Source organism: Scyliorhinus torazame, chromosome 8, assembly GCF_047496885.1.
Source record: "Scyliorhinus torazame isolate Kashiwa2021f chromosome 8, sScyTor2.1, whole genome shotgun sequence".
NCBI classification, from domain to species: domain Eukaryota; kingdom Metazoa; phylum Chordata; class Chondrichthyes; order Carcharhiniformes; family Scyliorhinidae; genus Scyliorhinus; species Scyliorhinus torazame.
Window position 1 is genome coordinate 13,401,720 of NC_092714.1, and position 18,205 is coordinate 13,419,924.

The 18,205-nt window shown below is 57.1% G+C and overlaps 1 protein-coding gene across 1 annotated transcript in view; it reads right to left on the reverse strand.

Moving 5' to 3' along the window:
* Positions 1–12,596, reverse strand: part of hspa13 (heat shock protein 70 family, member 13) — a 31,313-nt gene extending 18,717 nt beyond the window's left edge. Inside the window, exons 1-2 of the mRNA XM_072513103.1 lie at positions 12,491–12,596; positions 1,998–2,338 (exon numbers count right to left, since the gene is read on the reverse strand). Coding sequence (XP_072369204.1) covers positions 1,998–2,338; positions 12,491–12,515 — 366 coding nt within the window. The 5' untranslated portion in view covers positions 12,516–12,596. The remainder of the gene's footprint in view (positions 1–1,997; positions 2,339–12,490) is intronic.
* Between the last annotated feature and the right edge of the window lie 5,609 nt (positions 12,597–18,205).

Below are 18,205 nucleotides of genomic sequence, written 5' to 3' on the forward strand. Positions count from 1 at the left end.
GTGACAGACCTATCCTCACCAGAACTGCACCCCAGTGATATACAGTCACAGACCTGTACCACCTTATAAGGAATGGTTACTGCGAAGTGACTTACATATTGGATTTTATAACAGGTACAATAGAACCTTAATAAGTGGAAAGGCTGAAAGCACAGTTTAAGCTGCATAACCAAGAAGACGATTTGACCCCTTGTGGCTGTACTGGTTCTTTGAAACATTAACTGTCCAATTGTGCAATTAATCCCAACTGCTTTGCTCTTTTCCTGCTGCCCTACAACTATTTCCTTCTCAAGTATTTGTTTAACTCCCTTTGAATGTTATTACTAAATCTATCTCCACCATCCTTTCAGGCAAGTCACAAGACTCAAATTGCCTGTCTCCAAGTGTACGATGCTGCAGTGTTATACAGTAACAGAGCTATACCCCAGACACTCATTCGTTTGCCAATCATCTTAAATCTACGTTCTCTGGTGACTGACTCGCCACCAGTAGTAATAGTTTCCCCATATTTACTCGATTGAAAGTCTTGATAATTTTTTTAAATAAGTCTGTCAATCTCCGCTTCACAAAAGAGGATCAGACTAGGCTGTCCGACCCTACTCCGCCTATCGGTAAGATCATGGTTGATCTGCTTGTGTCTCAACGCAATTTTCCTTTCACTGCTGTCACCCCCATACCTTTCTTCCTCCCCCAGCCCCCGCGCCCACATAACCTTTGCCTCCTTGTCTATCAAAAATCTATCTAACTCAGCTCCACCAAACAAAGGTTGGTGGAGTTGCGGATAGTGAAGAGGATTGTCAGAGGATACAGCAGGAAATAGATCAGTTGGAGACTTGGGCGGGGAAATGGTAGATGGAGTTTAATCCGGGCAAATGTGAGGTAAAGGATTTTGGAAGGTCTCATACAGGTGGGACAAGTAAATGGCAGAATCCTTAGGGATATTGACAAGCAGAGAGATCTGGGGTACAGGTCCACTGATCCCTGAAAGTGGCAGGCAGGCGGATAAGGCAGTCAAGAAGTCATGCGTCACGCTTCCCTTCATCGGTCGGAGCACTGAATGGCATCATTCTGCAGCTGTACAGAACCTTGGTTAGGTCACATCTGGAATAGTGCGTACAATTGTGGTGGGCACATTACCAGAGGTGGTGGAGGCTTTGGAGAGGGTACAGAAGAGATTTACCAGGATATTGCCTGGTCTGGAAGATATTAGCTACGAGGAGATGGTTGGAGAAACTCAGTTTGTTCCCACTGGAACAACGGAGGTTGAGGGGCGACCTGATAGAAGTTTACAAAATTATGAGTGGCATGGACAGAGTGGATAGTCAGAAGCATTTTCCGATGGTGGAAATGTCAATTATTAGGGGGCAGAGGTTTAAGGTGCGAGGGGGAAAAGTTTAGAGATGTACGAGGAAAGTTTTCCACACAGAGGGTAGTGGGTGCCTGGAGCGCGCTGCCGGAGAGGTGGTGGAAGCTGATACAATAGCGACGTTAAGGGGCGTCTTAATAAATACATGAATAGGATGGGACTAGAGGGATACAGACCCCGAAAGTGCAGAAGTTTCGTTTAGACAGGCATCATGATTGCCACAGGCTTGGAGGGCCGATGGGCCAGTTCCTGTGCTGTACAGTTCTTTGTTCTCTTTGCTCTTCAATATATTCAATGACCCAGCCTCACCTACTCTCTGGAGAATCCCAAACACTAACGTCCCTCTGTGAGAAGTAATTCCTCCTCTTTTCCATTTTAACCTCATTCTTCCTTCCAAAATTGATCACTTCATTTTGTATGTTATATTTTATCGATATCCGTTTGTGTATTCCTGAATTTTGCTCTGAACTATCTCTGCTCTCCATGTAGAACAATTCCTCTTTTTCACATCCGTGACGCCATTCCAGTAAATTGCTTCTGCACTCTCTCCAAAGACTTGGCCAGCCGCTCCCTGAAAACTGCAGCGCTCCAAGAATTGCAATTAATGATCCAAAACATTTCCAATCATTACCTTAAACTGGTAGCGGCCACTTTCGGTGCTCAGTTCCTCCGGTGTGAAGCGCTTCCCTATGAAGCGTTTGGCATCATACACAGTGTTCAATGGGTTGGCATCTGCCAGCTCCTGTGCCTCGTACCCTACCAGTATCCCCTGGTCAGTGAACAACACCACACTCGGCAAGCTCTTCCGCCCGGCCTTGTCCGCAATCACCTCCACATTGCCGGTGCCAGGCTGAAACACGCCAACCGAGCAGTAGGTGGTGCCAAGATCCACACCAATCACCTTCGGCTTGGGTGGGGGCAGGTACTGCTGTGCCAAATAACCAGCCAATAGGAGGGCCAGAATAGAGGAGCCTGGGGAAACACAAGAAGCCGAGTGAGAGACCCACTCAAACCAAAGGCGGCCAAGCCCAATCAAAACTCGGTAGAGTGTCTTTCCTTTCAAGTTCCTCCTGCTCACTCACCCAGAAACCCAAGAGAAACACAACTGTGGTCGTCACCCGCTGTTCAGTGGACAAAACTCCGCTTTAAGTCAGCAATTTCTGGGGTCAAACCCCACTTCGAGAAACTGAGTGTAAAATCTAGACTGACACGCCGGTGCAATACTGAGGGAGTGCCGCAGTACTGAGGGAGTGCCGCAGTACTGAGGGAGTGCCGCAGTACTGAGGGAGTGCCGCAGTACTGAGGGAGTGCCGCAGTACTGAGGGAGTGCGCAGTACTGAGGGGAGTGCCGCAGTACTGAGGGAGTGCCGCAGTACTGAGGGAGTGCCGCAGTACTGAGGGAGTGCCGCAGTACTGAGGGAGTGCCGCAGTACTGAGGGAGTGCCGCAGTACTGAGGGAGTGCCGCAGTACTGAGGGAGTGCCGCAGTACTGAGGGAGTGCCGCAGTACTGAGGGAGTGCCGCAGTACTGAGGGAGTGCCGCAGTACTGAGGGAGTGCCGCAGTACTGAGGGAGTGCCGCAGTACTGAGGGAGTGCCGCAGTACTGAGGGAGTGCCGCAGTACTGAGGGAGTGCCGCAGTACTGAGGGAGTGCCGCAGTACTGAGGGAGTGCCGCAGTACTGAGGGAGTGCCGCAGTACTGAGGGAGTGCCGCAGTACTGAGGGAGTGCCGCAGTACTGAGGGAGTGCCGCAGTACTGAGGGAGTGCCGCAGTACTGAGGGAGAGCCGCAGTACTGAGGGAGTGCCGCAGTACTGAGGGAGTGCCGCAGTACTGAGGGAGTGCCGCAGTACTGAGGGAGTGCCGCAGTACTGAGGGAGTGCCGCAGTACTGAGGGAGTGCCGCAGTACTGAGGGAGTGCCGCAGTACTGAGGGAGTGCCGCAGTACTGAGGGAGTGCCGCAGTACTGAGGGAGTGCCGCAGTACTGAGGGAGTGCCGCAGTAGTGAGAGACAACATTTCTCTTGCCTGACATTAAACTGAGTGGAGAAAGAAAGAGGGAAAAAAAGAGGGGGGGGGGGGGGAAAGAGAGGGGGGGAAAGAGAGGGGGGGAAAGAGAGGGGGGGAAAGAGAGGGGGGGAAAGAGAGGGGGGAAAGAGAGGGGGGGGAAAGAGAGGGGGGAAAGAGAGGGGGGAAAGAGAGGGGGGGAAAGAGAGGGGGGGAAAGAGAGGGGGGGAAAGAGAGGGGGGGGAAAGAGAGGGGGGGAAAGAGAGGGGGGGAAAGAGAGGGGGGGAAAGAGAGGGGGGGAAAGAGAGGGGGGGGAAAGAGAGGGGGGGAAAGAGAGGGGGGGAAAGAGAGGGGGGAAAGAGAGGGGGGGAAAGAGAGGGGGGGAAAGAGAGGGGGGGAAAGAGAGGGGGGGAAAGAGAGGGGGGGAAAGAGAGGGGGGGAAAGAGAGGGGGGGAAAGAGAGGGGGGGGGAAAGACAGGGGGGGAAAGAGAGGGGGGGAAAGAGAGGGGGGAAAGAGAGGGGGGGAAAGAGAGGGGGGGAAAGAGAGGGGGGAAAGCGAGGGGGGGAAAGAGAGGGGGGGAAAGAGAGGGGGGGAAAGAGAGGGGGGGAAAGAGAGGGGGGGAAAGAGAGGGGGGAAAAGAGAGGGGGGGAAAGAGAGGGGGGGAAAGAGAGGGGGGAAGGAAAGAGAGGGGGGAAGGAAAGAGAGGGGGGAAAGAGAGGGGGGAAAGAGAGGGGGGAAAGAGAGGGGGGAAAGAGAGGGGGGAAAGAGAGGGGGGAAAGAGAGGGGGGAAAGAGAGGGGGGAAAGAGGGGGGGAAAGAGGGGGGGAAAGAGGGGGGGAAAGAGGGGGGGAAAGAGGGGGGGAAAGAGGGGGGGAAAGAGGGGGGGAAAGAGGGGGGGAAAGAGGGGGGGAAAGAGGGGGGGAAAGAGGGGGGGAAAGAGGGGGGGAAAGAGGGGGGGAAAGAGGGGGGGAAAGAGGGGGGGAAAGAGGGGGGGAAAGAGGGGGGGAAAGAGGGGGGGGAAAGAGGGAAACAAAAGAGAGGAGAAAAAAGAGGGAGAGGGAGGGAGGGCGAGCGGAGGGAGGGAGGGAGGGCGAGCGGAGGGAGGGAGGGAGGGCGAGCGGAGGGAGGGAGGGAGGGCGAGCGGAGGGAGGGAGGGCGGGCGGAGGGAGGAGGGAGGGCGGGCGGAGGGAGGGAGGGGCGGGCGGAGGGAGGGAGGGCGGGCGGAGGGAGGGAGGGCGGGCGGAGGGAGGGAGGGCGGGCGGAGGGAGGGAGGGCGGGCGGGAGGAGGGAGGGCGGGCGGAGGGAGGGAGGGCGGGCGGAGGAGGGAGGGCGGGCGAGGGAGGCGGGCGGAGGGAGGGAGGGCGGGCGAGGGAGGAGGCGGGCGGAGGGAGGGAGGGCGGGCGGAGGGAGGGAGGGAGGGCGGCGGAGGGAGGGTGGGCGGAGGGAGGGCGGGCGGAGGGAGGGCGGGCGGAGGGAGGGCGGGCGGAGGGAGGGCGGGGCGGAGGGAGGGCGGGCGGAGGAGGGAGGGAGGGCGAGCGGAGGGAGGGCGAGCGGAGGGAGGGAGGGAGGGCGAGCGGAGGGAGGAGGGAGGGCGAGCGGAGGGAGGGCGAGCGGAGGGAGGTAGGGAGGGCGAGCGGAGGGAGGGAGGGAGGGCGAGCGGAGGAGGGAGGGCGAGCGGAGGGAGGGCGAGCGGAGGGAGGGAGGGAGGGCGAGCGGAGGGAGGGAGGGAGGGCGAGCGGAGGAGGGAGGGAGGGCGAGCGGAGGGAGGGAGGAGGGCGAGCGGAGGGAGGAGGGAGGGCGAGCGAGGGAGGGAGGGCGGGCGGAGGGAGGGAGGGCGGGCGGAGGGAGGGAGGGCGAGCGGAGGGAGGGAGGGAGGGCGAGCGGAGGGAGGGGCGAGCGGAGGGAGGGCGAGCGGAGGGAGGGAGGGAGGGCGAGCGGAGGGAGGGAGGGAGGGCGAGCGGAGGGAGGGAGGGAGGGCGAGCGGAGGGAGGGAGGGAGGGCGAGCGGAGGGAGGGAGGGAGGGCGAGCGGAGGGAGGGAGGGAGGGCGGGCGGAGGGAGGGAGGGCGGGCGGAGGGAGGGAGGGCGGGCGGAGGGAGGGCGGGCGGGCGGAGGGAGGGAGGGCGGGCGGAGGGAGGGAGGGCGGGGCGGAGGGAGGGAGGGCGGGCGGAGGGAGGGAGGGCGGGCGGAGGGAGGGAGGGCGGGCGGAGGGAGGGAGGGCGGGCGGAGGGAGGGAGGGAGGGCGGGCGGAGGGAGGGAGGGCGGGCGGAGGGAGGGAGGGCGGCGGAGGGAGGGAGGGAGGGCGGGCGGAGGGAGGGAGGGAGGGCGGGCGGAGGAGGGAGGGAGGGCGGGCGGAGGGAGGGAGGGAGGGCGGGCGGAGGGAGGAGGGCGGGCGGGCGGAGGGAGGGAGGGCGGGCGGAGGGAGGGAGGGAGGGCGGGCGGAGGGAGGGCGGGCGGAGGGAGGGAGGGCGGGCGGAGGGAGGGCGGGCGGAGGGAGGGAGGGCGGGCGGAGGGAGGGAGGGCGGGCGGGAGGGCGGGCGGAGGGCGGGCGGGCGGAGGGCGGGCGGGCGGAGGGCGGGCCGGCGGAGGGCGGGCCGGCGGAGGGCGGGCCGGCGGAGGGCGGGCCGGCGGAGGGCGGGCCGGCGGAGGGCGGGCCGGCGGAGGGCGGGCCGGCGGAGGGCGGGCGGCGGAGGGCGGGCCGGCGGAGGGCGGGCCGGCGGAGGGCGGGCCGGCGGAGGGCGGGCCGGCGGAGGGCGGGCCGGCGGAGGGCGGGCCGGCGGAGGGCGGGCCAGCGGAGGGCGGGCGAGCGGAGGGCGGGCGAGCGGAGGGCGGGCGAGCGGAGGGCGGGCGAGCGGAGGGCGGGCGAGCGGAGGGCGGGCGAGCGGAGGGCGGGCGAGCGGAGGGCGGGCGAGCGGAGGGCGGGCGAGCGGAGGGCGGGCGAGCGGAGGGCGGGCGAGCGGAGGGCGGGCGAGCGGAGGCGGGCGAGCGGAGGGCGGGCGAGCGGAGGGCGGGCGAGCGGAGGGCGGGCGAGCGGAGGGCGGGCGAGCGGAGGGCGGCGAGCGGAGGGCGGGCGAGCGGAGGGCGGGCGAGCGGAGGGCGGCGAGCGGAGGGCGGGCGAGCGGAGGGCGGGCGAGCGGAGGGCGGGCGAGCGGAGGGCGGGCGAGCGGAGGGCGGGCGAGCGGAGGGCGGGCGAGCGGAGGGCGGGCGAGCGGAGGGCGGGCGAGCGGAGGGCGGGCGAGCGGAGGGCGGGCGAGCGGAGGGCGGGCGAGCGGAGGGCGGGCGAGCGGAGGGGCGGGCGAGCGGAGGGCGGGCGAGCGGAGGGCGGGCGAGCGGAGGGCGGGCGAGCGGAGGGCGGGCGAGCGGAGGGCGGGCGAGCGGAGGGCGGGCGAGCGGAGGGCGGGCGAGCGGAGGGCGGGCGAGCGGAGGGCGGGGCGAGCGGAGGGCGGGCGAGCGGAGGGGCGGGCGAGCGGAGGGCGGGCGAGCGGAGGGCGGGCGAGCGGAGGGCGGGCGAGCGGAGGGCGGGCGAGCGGAGGGCGGGCGAGCGGAGGGCGGGCGAGCGGAGGGCGGGCGAGCGGAGGGCGGGCGAGCGGAGGGCGGGCGAGCGGAGGGCGGGCGAGCGAGGGCGGGCGAGCGGAGGGCGGGCGAGCGGAGGGCGGGCGAGCGGAGGGCGGGCGAGCGGAGGGCGGCGAGCGGAGGGCGAGGGCGGGCGAGCGGAGGGCGGGCGAGCGGAGGGCGGGCGAGCGGAGGGCGGGCGAGCGGAGGGCGGGCGAGCGGAGGGCGGGGCGAGCGGAGGGCGGGCGAGCGGAGGCGGGCGAGCGGAGGGCGGGCGAGCGGAGGCGGGCGAGCGGAGGCGGGCGAGCGGAGGGCGGGCGAGCGGAGGGCGGGCGAGCGGAGGGCGGGCGAGCGGAGGGCGGGCGAGCGGAGGGGCGGGGCGAGCGGAGGGCGGGCGAGCGGAGGCGGGCGAGCGGAGGGCGGGCGAGCGGAGGGCGGGCGAGCGGAGGGCGGGCGAGCGGAGGGCGGGCGAGCGGAGGGCGGGCGAGCGGAGGGCGGCGAGCGGAGGGCGGGCGAGCGGAGGGCGGGCGAGCGGAGGGCGGGCGAGCGGAGGGCGGGCGAGCGGAGGGCGGGCGAGCGGAGGGCGGCGAGCGGAGGGCGGGCGAGCGGAGGGCGGCGAGCGGAGGGCGGGCGAGCGGAGGGAGGGCGAGCGGAGGGAGGGCGAGCGGAGGGAGGGCGAGCGGAGGGAGGGCGAGCGGAGGGAGGGCGAGCGGAGGGAGGGCGAGCGGAGGGAGGGCGAGCGGAGGGAGGGCGAGCGGAGGGAGGGCGAGCGGAGGAGGGCGAGCGGAGGGAGGGCGAGCGGAGGAGGGCGAGCGGAGGGAGGGCGAGCGGAGGGAGGGCGAGCGGAGGGAGGGCGAGCGGAGGGAGGGCGAGCGGAGGGAGGGCGAGCGGAGGGAGGGCGAGCGGAGGGAGGGCGAGCGGAGGGAGGGCGAGCGGAGGGAGGGCGAGCGGAGGGAGGGCGAGCGGAGGGAGGGCGAGCGGAGGGAGGGCGAGCGGAGGGAGGGCGAGCGGAGGGAGGGCGAGCGGAGGGAGGGCGAGCGGAGGGAGGGCGAGCGGAGGGAGGGCGAGCGGAGGGAGGGCGAGCGGAGGGAGGGCGAGCGGAGGGAGGGCGAGCGGAGGGAGGGCGAGCGGAGGGAGGGCGAGCGGAGGGAGGGCGAGCGGAGGGAGGGCGAGCGGAGGGAGGGCGAGCGGAGGGAGGGCGAGCGGAGGGAGGGCGAGCGGAGGGAGGGCGAGCGGAGGGAGGGCGAGCGGAGGGAGGGCGAGCGGAGGGAGGGCGAGCGGAGGGAGGGCGAGCGGAGGGAGGGCGAGCGACGGAGGGAGGGCGAGCGGAGGGAGGGCGAGCGGAGGGAGGGCGAGCGGAGGGAGGGCGAGCGGAGGGAGGGCGAGCGGAGGGAGGGCGAGCGGAGGTGAGAGGGCGAGCGGAGGGAGGGCGAGCGGAGGGAGGGCGAGCGAGAAAAAAACAGAAACAAGTTTGACATTGAGACATCATGCATTTAATCAGTAAGGAGAGATTGCTAAAGTATTTTTTCACCTGATCAGATCTTCACAATGTTTACTAGAACTATATCAGGGAAGGAGAAGTGAAAGTGTGTAGTAATCTTATTTGTACTTATTTCAGTGGTTCAGCGATATCAACCTCACCTTGGAATCAGAAGCTCGTGAGTTGAAGTTTCCACTCTATCGTCATAAGCCCACATTCTAGATTAACCCTCCAGTGCAGTGCTGAGGGAATGCTGCACTGCCGGAGGTGCCATCTTTGGGATGAAATATTAACCAGAGGTTACGCCTGTCCTCTCAGGTGAATGGTTCTATTCTCAGAAAAGTAGATACATCTTTGCAATGAAGTTACTGTGAAAAGCCCCTAGTCGCCACATTCCGGCGCCTGTTCGGGTACACAGAGGGAGAATTCAGAATGTCCAATTCACCTAACAGCACGTCTTTCGGGACTTGTGGGAGGAAACCGGAGCATCCGGAGGAAACCCACGCAGACAGGGGGAGAACGTGCAGACTCCGCACAGACAGTGACCCAAGCCGGGAATCGAACCTGGGACTCTACCGCTGTGAAGCAACAGTGCTACCGTGCTGCCCAATCCTGCCCAATAATTTATCCTTCAATGAACATTAAATTAAAATGCTCACTATCACATTAGTGTTTGCTGTGTTTAAATAGCTCATGTTTCCCACAACGGTGACCACGGGTGGGATTTTCCAGCTCCTCCTGCTGGTGAGACCTTCCAGTCTCCGCCGGAGATGACCCCACACAGTGGGTTCCATGGCAGGACAGGTGAGCCTGGCAATTGACCGGCAGCCAACTCCAGAAAACAAACTTATCCTGGAGTCCTGGCTGACATTCCTTCCTCAATTAACAAAAAGGGGAAAAGTAGAGGGGAACATCCATACAGAGAAACATAGTAAATAGGAGCAGGAGGAGGCCATTCGGCCCTTCGAGCCTGCTCCACTATTCATTATGATCATCAAGTTCAATACCCTGATCCCGCCTTCCCCCCATATCCCTTGATCTCTTTAGCCCCAAGAGCTATATCTAACTCCTTCTTGAAATTACACAATGTTTTGGCCTCAACTACTTTCTGTGGTAGCGAATTCCACAGATTTCCCACTCTCTTGGGTGAAGAAATTTCTCCTCACCTCAGTCCTAAAAGGTTTACCCCCTTATCCTCAAACTATGACCCCTAGTTCTGGAGTCCCCTCACCATCGGGAACATTCTTTCTGAATCGACCCTGTCTAATCCTGTTAGAATTTTGTAAGTTTCTTTGTGATCCCCTCTCACACTTCTAAACTCCAATGAATATAATCCTAAACAACTTAGTCTCTCCTCATATGTCAGTCGCGCCACCCCAGGATTCAGCCTGGTAAACCTCATGGGCCAACGCTAAAACTATAACCCTCAATCTGCCCAGAATTTTGGATAGTGAGCCATGCCTCACTGGATGGCAAATTGATGTTCCTCTATTCAATTCCCCAGCACACTAACACAATGCCTACTGCAGTATTATTTTTAGAACATAATTCTTTGTCAAGAGCCTCCCTGATTAAATCGCCACCTTCATAAGGAGCAGGAAAAGATGGCACGGGTCTGTGAAGGTCACGTCATTAACCATGTGCTGATGTGTGATTTAGGTACAGGGGTTACATACTCTCAGACAGTGCATTCCAGTGCCAAACCATTCTCGAATATAAAAACATTTTGTCCTCATGCCCCTTCTGGTTCTTTTGTCATTTACCTTATTAAGGGCTGGTTTAGCACAGGGCTAAATCGCTGGCTTTGAAAGCAGACCAAGGCAGGCCAGCAGCGTGGGTTCAATTCCCGTACCAGCCTCCCCGAACAGGCGCTGGAATGTGGCGACTAGGGGCTTTTCACAGTAACTTCATTTGAAGCCTACTTGTGACAATAAGCGATTTTCATTTCATTTCATTTTCAAATCTATTCCCTCGGGTTCTTGATCCTTCCACCTGTTTCTCCCTACCTACACTGTCCAGACTCCGCATGATTTTGAAAATCTCAATCAAATTGGTCGGCACGGGAGCACAGTGGTTAGCACAGTTGCTTCATAGCTCCAGGGTCCCAGGTTCGATTCCCGGCTTAGGTCACTGTCTGTGTGGAGTCTGCATGTTCTCCCCGTGCCTGCGCGCGTTTCCTCCGGGAGCTCCGGTTTCCTCCCGCAAGTCCAGAAAGATGTGCTATTAGGTAATTTGGACATTCTGAATTCTCCCTCCGTGCACCCGAACAGGCGCCGGAATGTGGCGACTAGGGGCTTTTCACAGTAACTTCATTGCGGTGTTAGTGTAAGCCTACTTGTGACAATAAAGATTATTATTATTAAATATCCTCTCAACTTCTTCTCCAAGTAAAAGAGTCCCAACTTCTCCAATCTATCCACATAACTGAAGTTCCTCATTCCTAGAATCTTTCTTGTGAATCATTTCTGCATTCTTTCTAAAGCCTTCACATCCTTCCAAAAGTGTGGTTACCAGAGATGCTGGTATATCGCAGACAGATGCTGTACAGTTCTATGAGCAGTCCGACTGTCGGGATATATAATATGATTACTTACTTCCTAGATGATCAATGTATATAATTGGAGACTGCTCTATAGGTAGTGAGTCTATGGGGATATATGATCAATGAATATAATGGGAGATGGCCCTACAGGCAGTGAGACTATAGGGATGTGAGTAATGAAGATAATGTATATAATGAGACTGCTCTATAAGCAGTGAGATTGTAGGGATTTATGAGTAATGTATATAATGGGAGACTGCTCTATCGGCAGTGAGACTATAGGGATATATGATTAATGTATATAATGGGAGACTGCTCTATAAGCAGTGAGATTGTAGGGATATATGAGTAATGTATATAATGGGAGACTGCTCTATAGGCAGTGAGACTATAGGGATGAGTAATGTATATAATGGGAGACTGCTCTATAGGCAGTGAGACTATAGGGATATATGAGTAATGGATATAATGGGAGACTGCTCTATAGGCAGTGAGACTATAGGGATATATGATTAATGTATATAATGGGAGACTGCTCTATATGCAGTGAGATTGTAGGGATATATGAGTAATGTATATAATGGGAGACTGCTCTATAGGCAGTGAGATTGTAGGGATATATGATTAATGTATATAATGGGAGACTGCTCTATAAGCAGTGAGACTATAGGGATATGAGTAATGTATATAATGGGAGACTGCTCTATAGGCAGTGAGACTATAGGGATATGAGTAATGTATATAATAGGAGACTGCTCTATAGGCAGTGAGACTATAGGGATATGTGATTAATGTATATAATGGGAGACTGCTCTATAGGCAGTGAGACTATAGGGATATATGATTAATGTATAGAATGGGAGACTGCTCTATAGGCAGTGAGACTATAGGGATATGAGTAATGTATAGAATGGGAGACTGCTCTATAGGCAGTGAGACTATAGGGATATGAGTAATGTATATAATAGGAGACTGCTCTATAGGCAGTGAGACTATAGGGATATGTGATTAATGTATATAATGGGAGACTGCTCTATAGGCAGTGAGACTATAGGGATATATGATTAATGTATAGAATGGGAGACTGCTCTATAGGCAGTGAGACTATAGGGATATGAGTAATGTATATAATGGGAGACTGCTCTATAGGCAGTGAGATTGTAGGGATATATGATTAATGTATATAATGGGAGACTGCTCTATAAGCAGTGAGACTATAGGGATATGAGTAATGTATATAATGGGAGACTGCTCTATAAGCAGTGAGACTATAGGGATATGAGTAATGTATATAATGGGAGACTGCTCTATAGGCAGTGAGACTATAGGGATATGAGTAATGTATATAATAGGAGACTGCTCTATAGGCAGTGAGACTATAGGGATATGTGATTAATGTATATAATGGGAGACTGCTCTATAGGCAGTGAGACTATAGGGATATGTGATTAATGTATATAATGGGAGACTGCTCTATAGGCAGTGAGACTATAGGGATACATGATTAATGAATATAGAGGCTGCCTGCGGCAGAAGAAGGACACTCACCCAGGATGGCCATGGCCCCGGCCATGGTGTGGCAGCTTGCTGGCAGCGCTGTGCTCCGTCCGCTTCCAGACCGGATTAATGGCGCGGCCCCCCCCCGGGGCCGAACTCTCTCCTCACAACGCTGACTGTACCTAGCGGCGCCGGCGGCATGCCGGGACCTGTAGTCTTTCTGCCTTTCTGCTTCCGCCTTCTCCCACGGCGTCACCACGCTTAAGGAACTACAGCCCCCGGCGGGCACTGCGCGCCCCGCCGTCCGGCGGAGGGGAGGCGACGGAGCTGACGACGATCCGGGAGACGCGGCAAGAGCAGAACGCTTCCTCCCCCAGGCTGAATGACTGACAGCGCCACCGGCAGGTCGGAGCAGGAACACAGCACCCAACCGAAATTCCTGATTCATTGTTGCCTTTGGCTTCCAGGGACACCATGGTCAGTCCATGTGTTAATTTATAAAATGGGCTGCAGAGGTCTTGTGGGTAACTTCTCTACTTCCAGAGCTCCAGGTTCAAGTCACACTTAATTACCATGGAAGGATCAAATAGTTTGAGTATCATACAATTTACAGTGCAGAAGGAGGCCATTCGGCCCATCAAGTCTGCACTGGCCCTTGGAAAGAGCACCCTACTTAAGCCCACACCTGCACCCTATCCCCGTAACTCAAACTAACCTTTTTGGACACTAAGGTGCAATTTACCATGGTCAGTCCAACTAACCTGCACATCTTTGGGCTGTGGGAGGAAACCGGAGCGCCCAGAGGAAACCCACGCAGACACGGGGAGAAGGTGCAAACTCCACACAGACAGTGACCCAAGCCGGGAATCGAACCTGGGACCCTGGAGCTGTGAAGCAATTGTGATAACCACTGTGCCACAACATGTAAAACCTTTCAACGGAGGCACTAAGAGGAGAGATTCATAGAATTTCATAGAATTTACAGTGCAGAAGGAGGCCATTCGGCCCATCGAGTCTGCACCGGCTCTTGGAAAGAGCACCCCACCCAAGGTCAGCACCTCCACCCCATCCCCATAACCCAGTAAACCCCACCCAACACTAAGGGTGATGTGATTCCTGGTGTGATGGGAAGTAATTGAAGCCTCTACTGAAAAGGGTTAATGGTTATATTAATTAGGTGATGTACGCGTGCCTCCAAGGCAGCAAGACACAGATCATAGAATCCATAGAATCCCTACAGTGCAGAAGGAGGCCATTCAGCCCATCGACTCTTCATTGACACTCTGAAAGAGCACCCTATCGAGGCCCACTCCGAGCCCTATCCCTGTAACCCCAGCTACCCGCACATCCCTGGACACTAAGGGGCACTTTAGCACGGCCGATCCACCTAAGCTACACATTTTTGAACTGTGGGAGGAAACCAGAGCACCCGGAGGAAGCCCACGCAGACACGGGGAGAACGTGCAAACCCCACACAGACCGGAGGCTGGAATTGAACCCGGGTCCCTGCCGCTGTGAGGCAGCAGAGCTAAACCATGTGCCCAGAAGATAATATACTTACCATGAGGTCTTGAATGTAACTACTAATTTTAAGATAAACCAAACACTGACAATCTTCAATTTACTCCCAGAATACTTGAAATCAGAAGAACATACAAAAGTAAAGTCGGAGCAGGAGTAGGCCGCGTGACCCTCAAGCCTGCTCCGTCATTCAATAACTCCACATTCCCACCTACCGCAATAACTTTGCTTCCACTTGCTTATCAAGAATGTATCTCCCTCGGTCTTAAAAACATTCAAAGGCTCTGCTTCCACCGCCTTTTCAGGAAGAGAGTTCCAAAGACTCACGACCCTCAGTAAAAAGAACTCGCCACCGCTGCTTTAAATGGGTGACTCCTTGGGCGGAATTCTCTGATAATGGGGCTATGTCCCCACGCCCGCGAGAAAACCGGCGCGAATCACTCCTGGAGAAAGTCCAGAGTGATTCTCCGTTTTGAAGGGGGCTGGCAGGGCGCTGGAGTGGTCCACGCCGCTCCGGCTGCCGATACGGGGCCCTGCACGTCCGGCTGCGGACACACGCAACATGGCAGACCCACACAGCGGGCCGGCCCCAACAGTATCGGTTGTCTGGGCGGCTGGTGTGGATCAGATTGGTGGCAACAGCATGGGATTCGATCCCCTTTCCGGATGGAATGGACTCAGGACCTGCCGGTTTGCCCTACCCAGAGCAAAAGTTGCGGCGTCGTTGATTACGAACATACGAACAAGGAGCAGGAGTAGGCCATTCAGCCCCTCGAGTCTATTCTGCTGCTCAATAAGACCATGGACCTGCCTTGGGACAGAGAACTTCCAGATCCAGATAATAGGGCAACACGAGGTCCACAATGTAAATACATAGACACCGGCATCGGGTGAAGCATACAGGGGTGTAGTATTAATCAGGTCAGTCCAGAAGATGGTTGTTTAGGAGTCTGGTAACAGCGGGGAAGAAACTGTTTTTGAGTCTGTTCGTGCGTGTTCTCAGACTTCTGTATCTCCTGCCCGATGGAAGAAGTTGGAAGAGTGAGTAAGCCGGGTGGGAGGGATCTTTGATTATGCTGCCCTGCTTTCCCCAGGTAGCGGCAGATGAAGATCGAGTCAATGGATGGGAGGCAGGTTTGTTTGATGGACTGGGCTGTGTTCACAATTTACTGAAGTTTCTTGTGGTCTTGGGTCAAACAGTTGCCATACCAGGCTGTGATGCAGCCCGATAGGATGCTTTCTATGGTGCATCTGTAAAAGTTGGTAAGAGTCAGTGTGGACATGCTTAATTTCCTTAGTTTCCTGAGGAAGTATAGGCTTTGTGTGCTTTCTTGGTGGTAGCGTCAACATGGGTGGACCAGGACAGATTTTTGGTGATGTGTACCCCTAGAAATTTGAAGCTGTCGAACATCTCCACCTTGGCCCCGTTGATGCAGACAGAGGTGTGTACAGTACTTTGCTTCCTGAAGTAAATGACCAGCTCTTTAGTTTTACTGGCATTGAGGGACAGATTGTTGTCGCTGCACCACTCCACTAGGTCCTCTATCTCCCTCATGTATTCTGACTCGTTGTTCGAGATCTGGCCCACTATGGTCGTATCGTCAGCAAACTTGTGAATGGAGTTGGAACCAAATTTTGTCACTCAGTCGTGTGTGTAAAGGGAGTATAGTCGGGGGGCTAAGTACACAGCCTTGCGGGGCCCCGGTATTGAGGACTATCTGGAGGAAGTTGTTGTTTATTCTTCCTGATTGTGGTCTGTGGGTCAGAAAGTCGAGGATCCAGTTGCAGAGTGAGGAGATAAGTCTTAGGTTTTGGAGCTTTGATATGAGCTTGCCTGGGATTATTGTGTTGAAGGCGGAGCTGTAGTCAATAAATAGGAGTCTGATGTACGAGTCCTTGTTGTTGGGGTGCTCTAGGGATGAGTGTAGGGCCAGGGAGATGGCGTCTGCTGTGGACTGGTTGGAGCAGTATGCAAATTGCAGTGGATCAAGACGTTCTTGGAGTATGGAGTTGATGCGCTTCATGACCAACCTCTCGAAGCACTTCATTACGATTGATGTCAGGGCCACTGGACGGTTGTCATTGAGGCACGTCGCCTGGTTCTTCTTTGGCACCGGTAGGATGGTGGTATTCTTGAATCAGGTGGGGACCTCGGAGCAGAGCAGGGACAGGTTAAAGATGTCCACGAGCACATCTGCCAGCTGGTCCGTGCAGGCTCTGAGTGCACGATCAGAGATCTCGTCCAGACCCGTCGTCTTCCGAGGGTTCACTTTCAGGAAGGCCGATCTGACTTCGGAAGCTGTGACGGTGGGTATGGGGTGTGTCCGGGACTGCTGGGGCACTCGCCAGCGGATCGATGGTTTCCTGCTCGAACCGAGCATAAAATGCACTGAGTTCATCGGGGAGGGGTGCGCTGCTGCCAGAGATGCTGCTCAGCTTCGCTTTGTAGCCCGTTATGGTGTTAAGGCCTTGCAACAAATTGTAACGAATAGAGTCTTAGCGTAGAAAAACTTGAGCGAGGTGCTTCGCAGGAGCATCACCAAACACAATTTTGACACTAAGGTGTTTTCAGGGCAAAACAAAATTTGAAATGCAAACCGGAAATTCTGAAAAACCAAGATAACGTTTTAGGTCAGTGACCACATCAATATTCCAATGGAAAGGCCGGTGGCTGAAAGATTGGGCGGGGATGTTTAAACAGGCATCCTAAAAGGAGGGTAGGAGGTGGCAAGGTGCAGAGGTTTAGGGAGGGAATTCCAGAGCTTAGGGCCTCGGCAACTGGGAATGCTCGAGAGGCCAGATTGGAGAAGTGCTGGGAATTTGGAGGTTTGAAAGGCTGGAGGATGTTACGGAGATAGGGAGAGGGTGAGCCATGGAGGGGTATGGGTGTCCGTGGCAAGGACAGCATTTATTACCCACCCCTAGTTCCCTCAGAAGGTGATGGTGGACCTTTGCCCTGAACCGTTACAGCCCCGTGTGATGAAGGTGCTTCCACAGTGCTGTTCGGGAGGCAGTACCCCCGGTGAAGGAACGGCAATTAGATTTCCAAGCCAGGGTTTAGGGAATACTGGAGGCGGTGGTGCCCAAGTTGGAAGTCTGGGAGTTGCTACAGTGCCTCTTGCAGATGCTACACACGGATACACAGTAGCACAGTGGTTAGCACTGTTGCTTCACAGCTCCAGGGACCCAGGTTCGATTCCCGGCTTGAGTCACAGTCTGTGCGGAGTCTGCACGTTCTCCCCGTGTCTGCGTGGGTTTCCTCCGGGTGCTCCGGTTTCCTCCCACAAGTCCTGAAAGACGTGCTTGTTAGGTGAATTGGACATTCTGAATTCTCCCTCTGTGTACCCAGACAGGCGCCGGAATGTGGCGACTGGGGGCTTTTCACAGTAACTTCATTGCAGTGTTAATGTAAGCCTACTTGCGACACGAATAAAGATTGTAAATTATAAGTTAAACAACAATGCGCTAGTAGTGCAGGGCAGGAATGTTTAAGGTGGTCGATTTGACAATCAGACCAGCTATTTGATACTTAAATTTACATATAACTAAGGGTCTTTCCCATTGCAGTCCCGAAGCCCTGGGTGGTACATTCAGAGGGTCAGTGTGGACTCAATGGGCCGAATGGCCTCCTTCTGCTCTGATTCTATGATTGTGTGCTCATGTTTGGGGCTTGGATCGAGAACCGTCTGACCCAGAAGTGAGAGAGTGATATCATATTCCTGGAACCAGAAGAACAGGTGAGGCGACGGGGTGACCTGATTAAATTGTCCAAAATTATAAAGGCCTAGATTGGGTGGACAGAAAAGACCTGTTTCCCCTCGCTAACGGGTCACTTACTGGGGGCATAGATTTAAGGCAATTGGTAGAAGGATTAAAGGAGACAGTATAATGTTATGCAGTAACAGTGTATACGACCAGTGTATAGAGCCTCTGACCACTAGGTGTCATGCAAGAGTGGGCAGCACGGTAGCATTGTAGATAGCACAATTGCTTCACAGCTCCAGGGTCCCAGGTTCGATTCCCGGCTTGGGTCACTGTCTGTGCGGAGTCTGCACATCCTCCCCGTGTGTGCGTGGGTTTCCTCCGGGTGCTCCGGTTTCCTCCCACAGTCCAAAGTTGTGCAGGTTAGGTGGATTGGCCATGATAAATTTCCCTTAGTGTCCAAAATTGCCCTTAGTGTTGGGTGGGGTTACTGGGTTATGGGGATAGGGCGGAGGTGTTGACCTTGGGTAGGGTGCTCTTTCC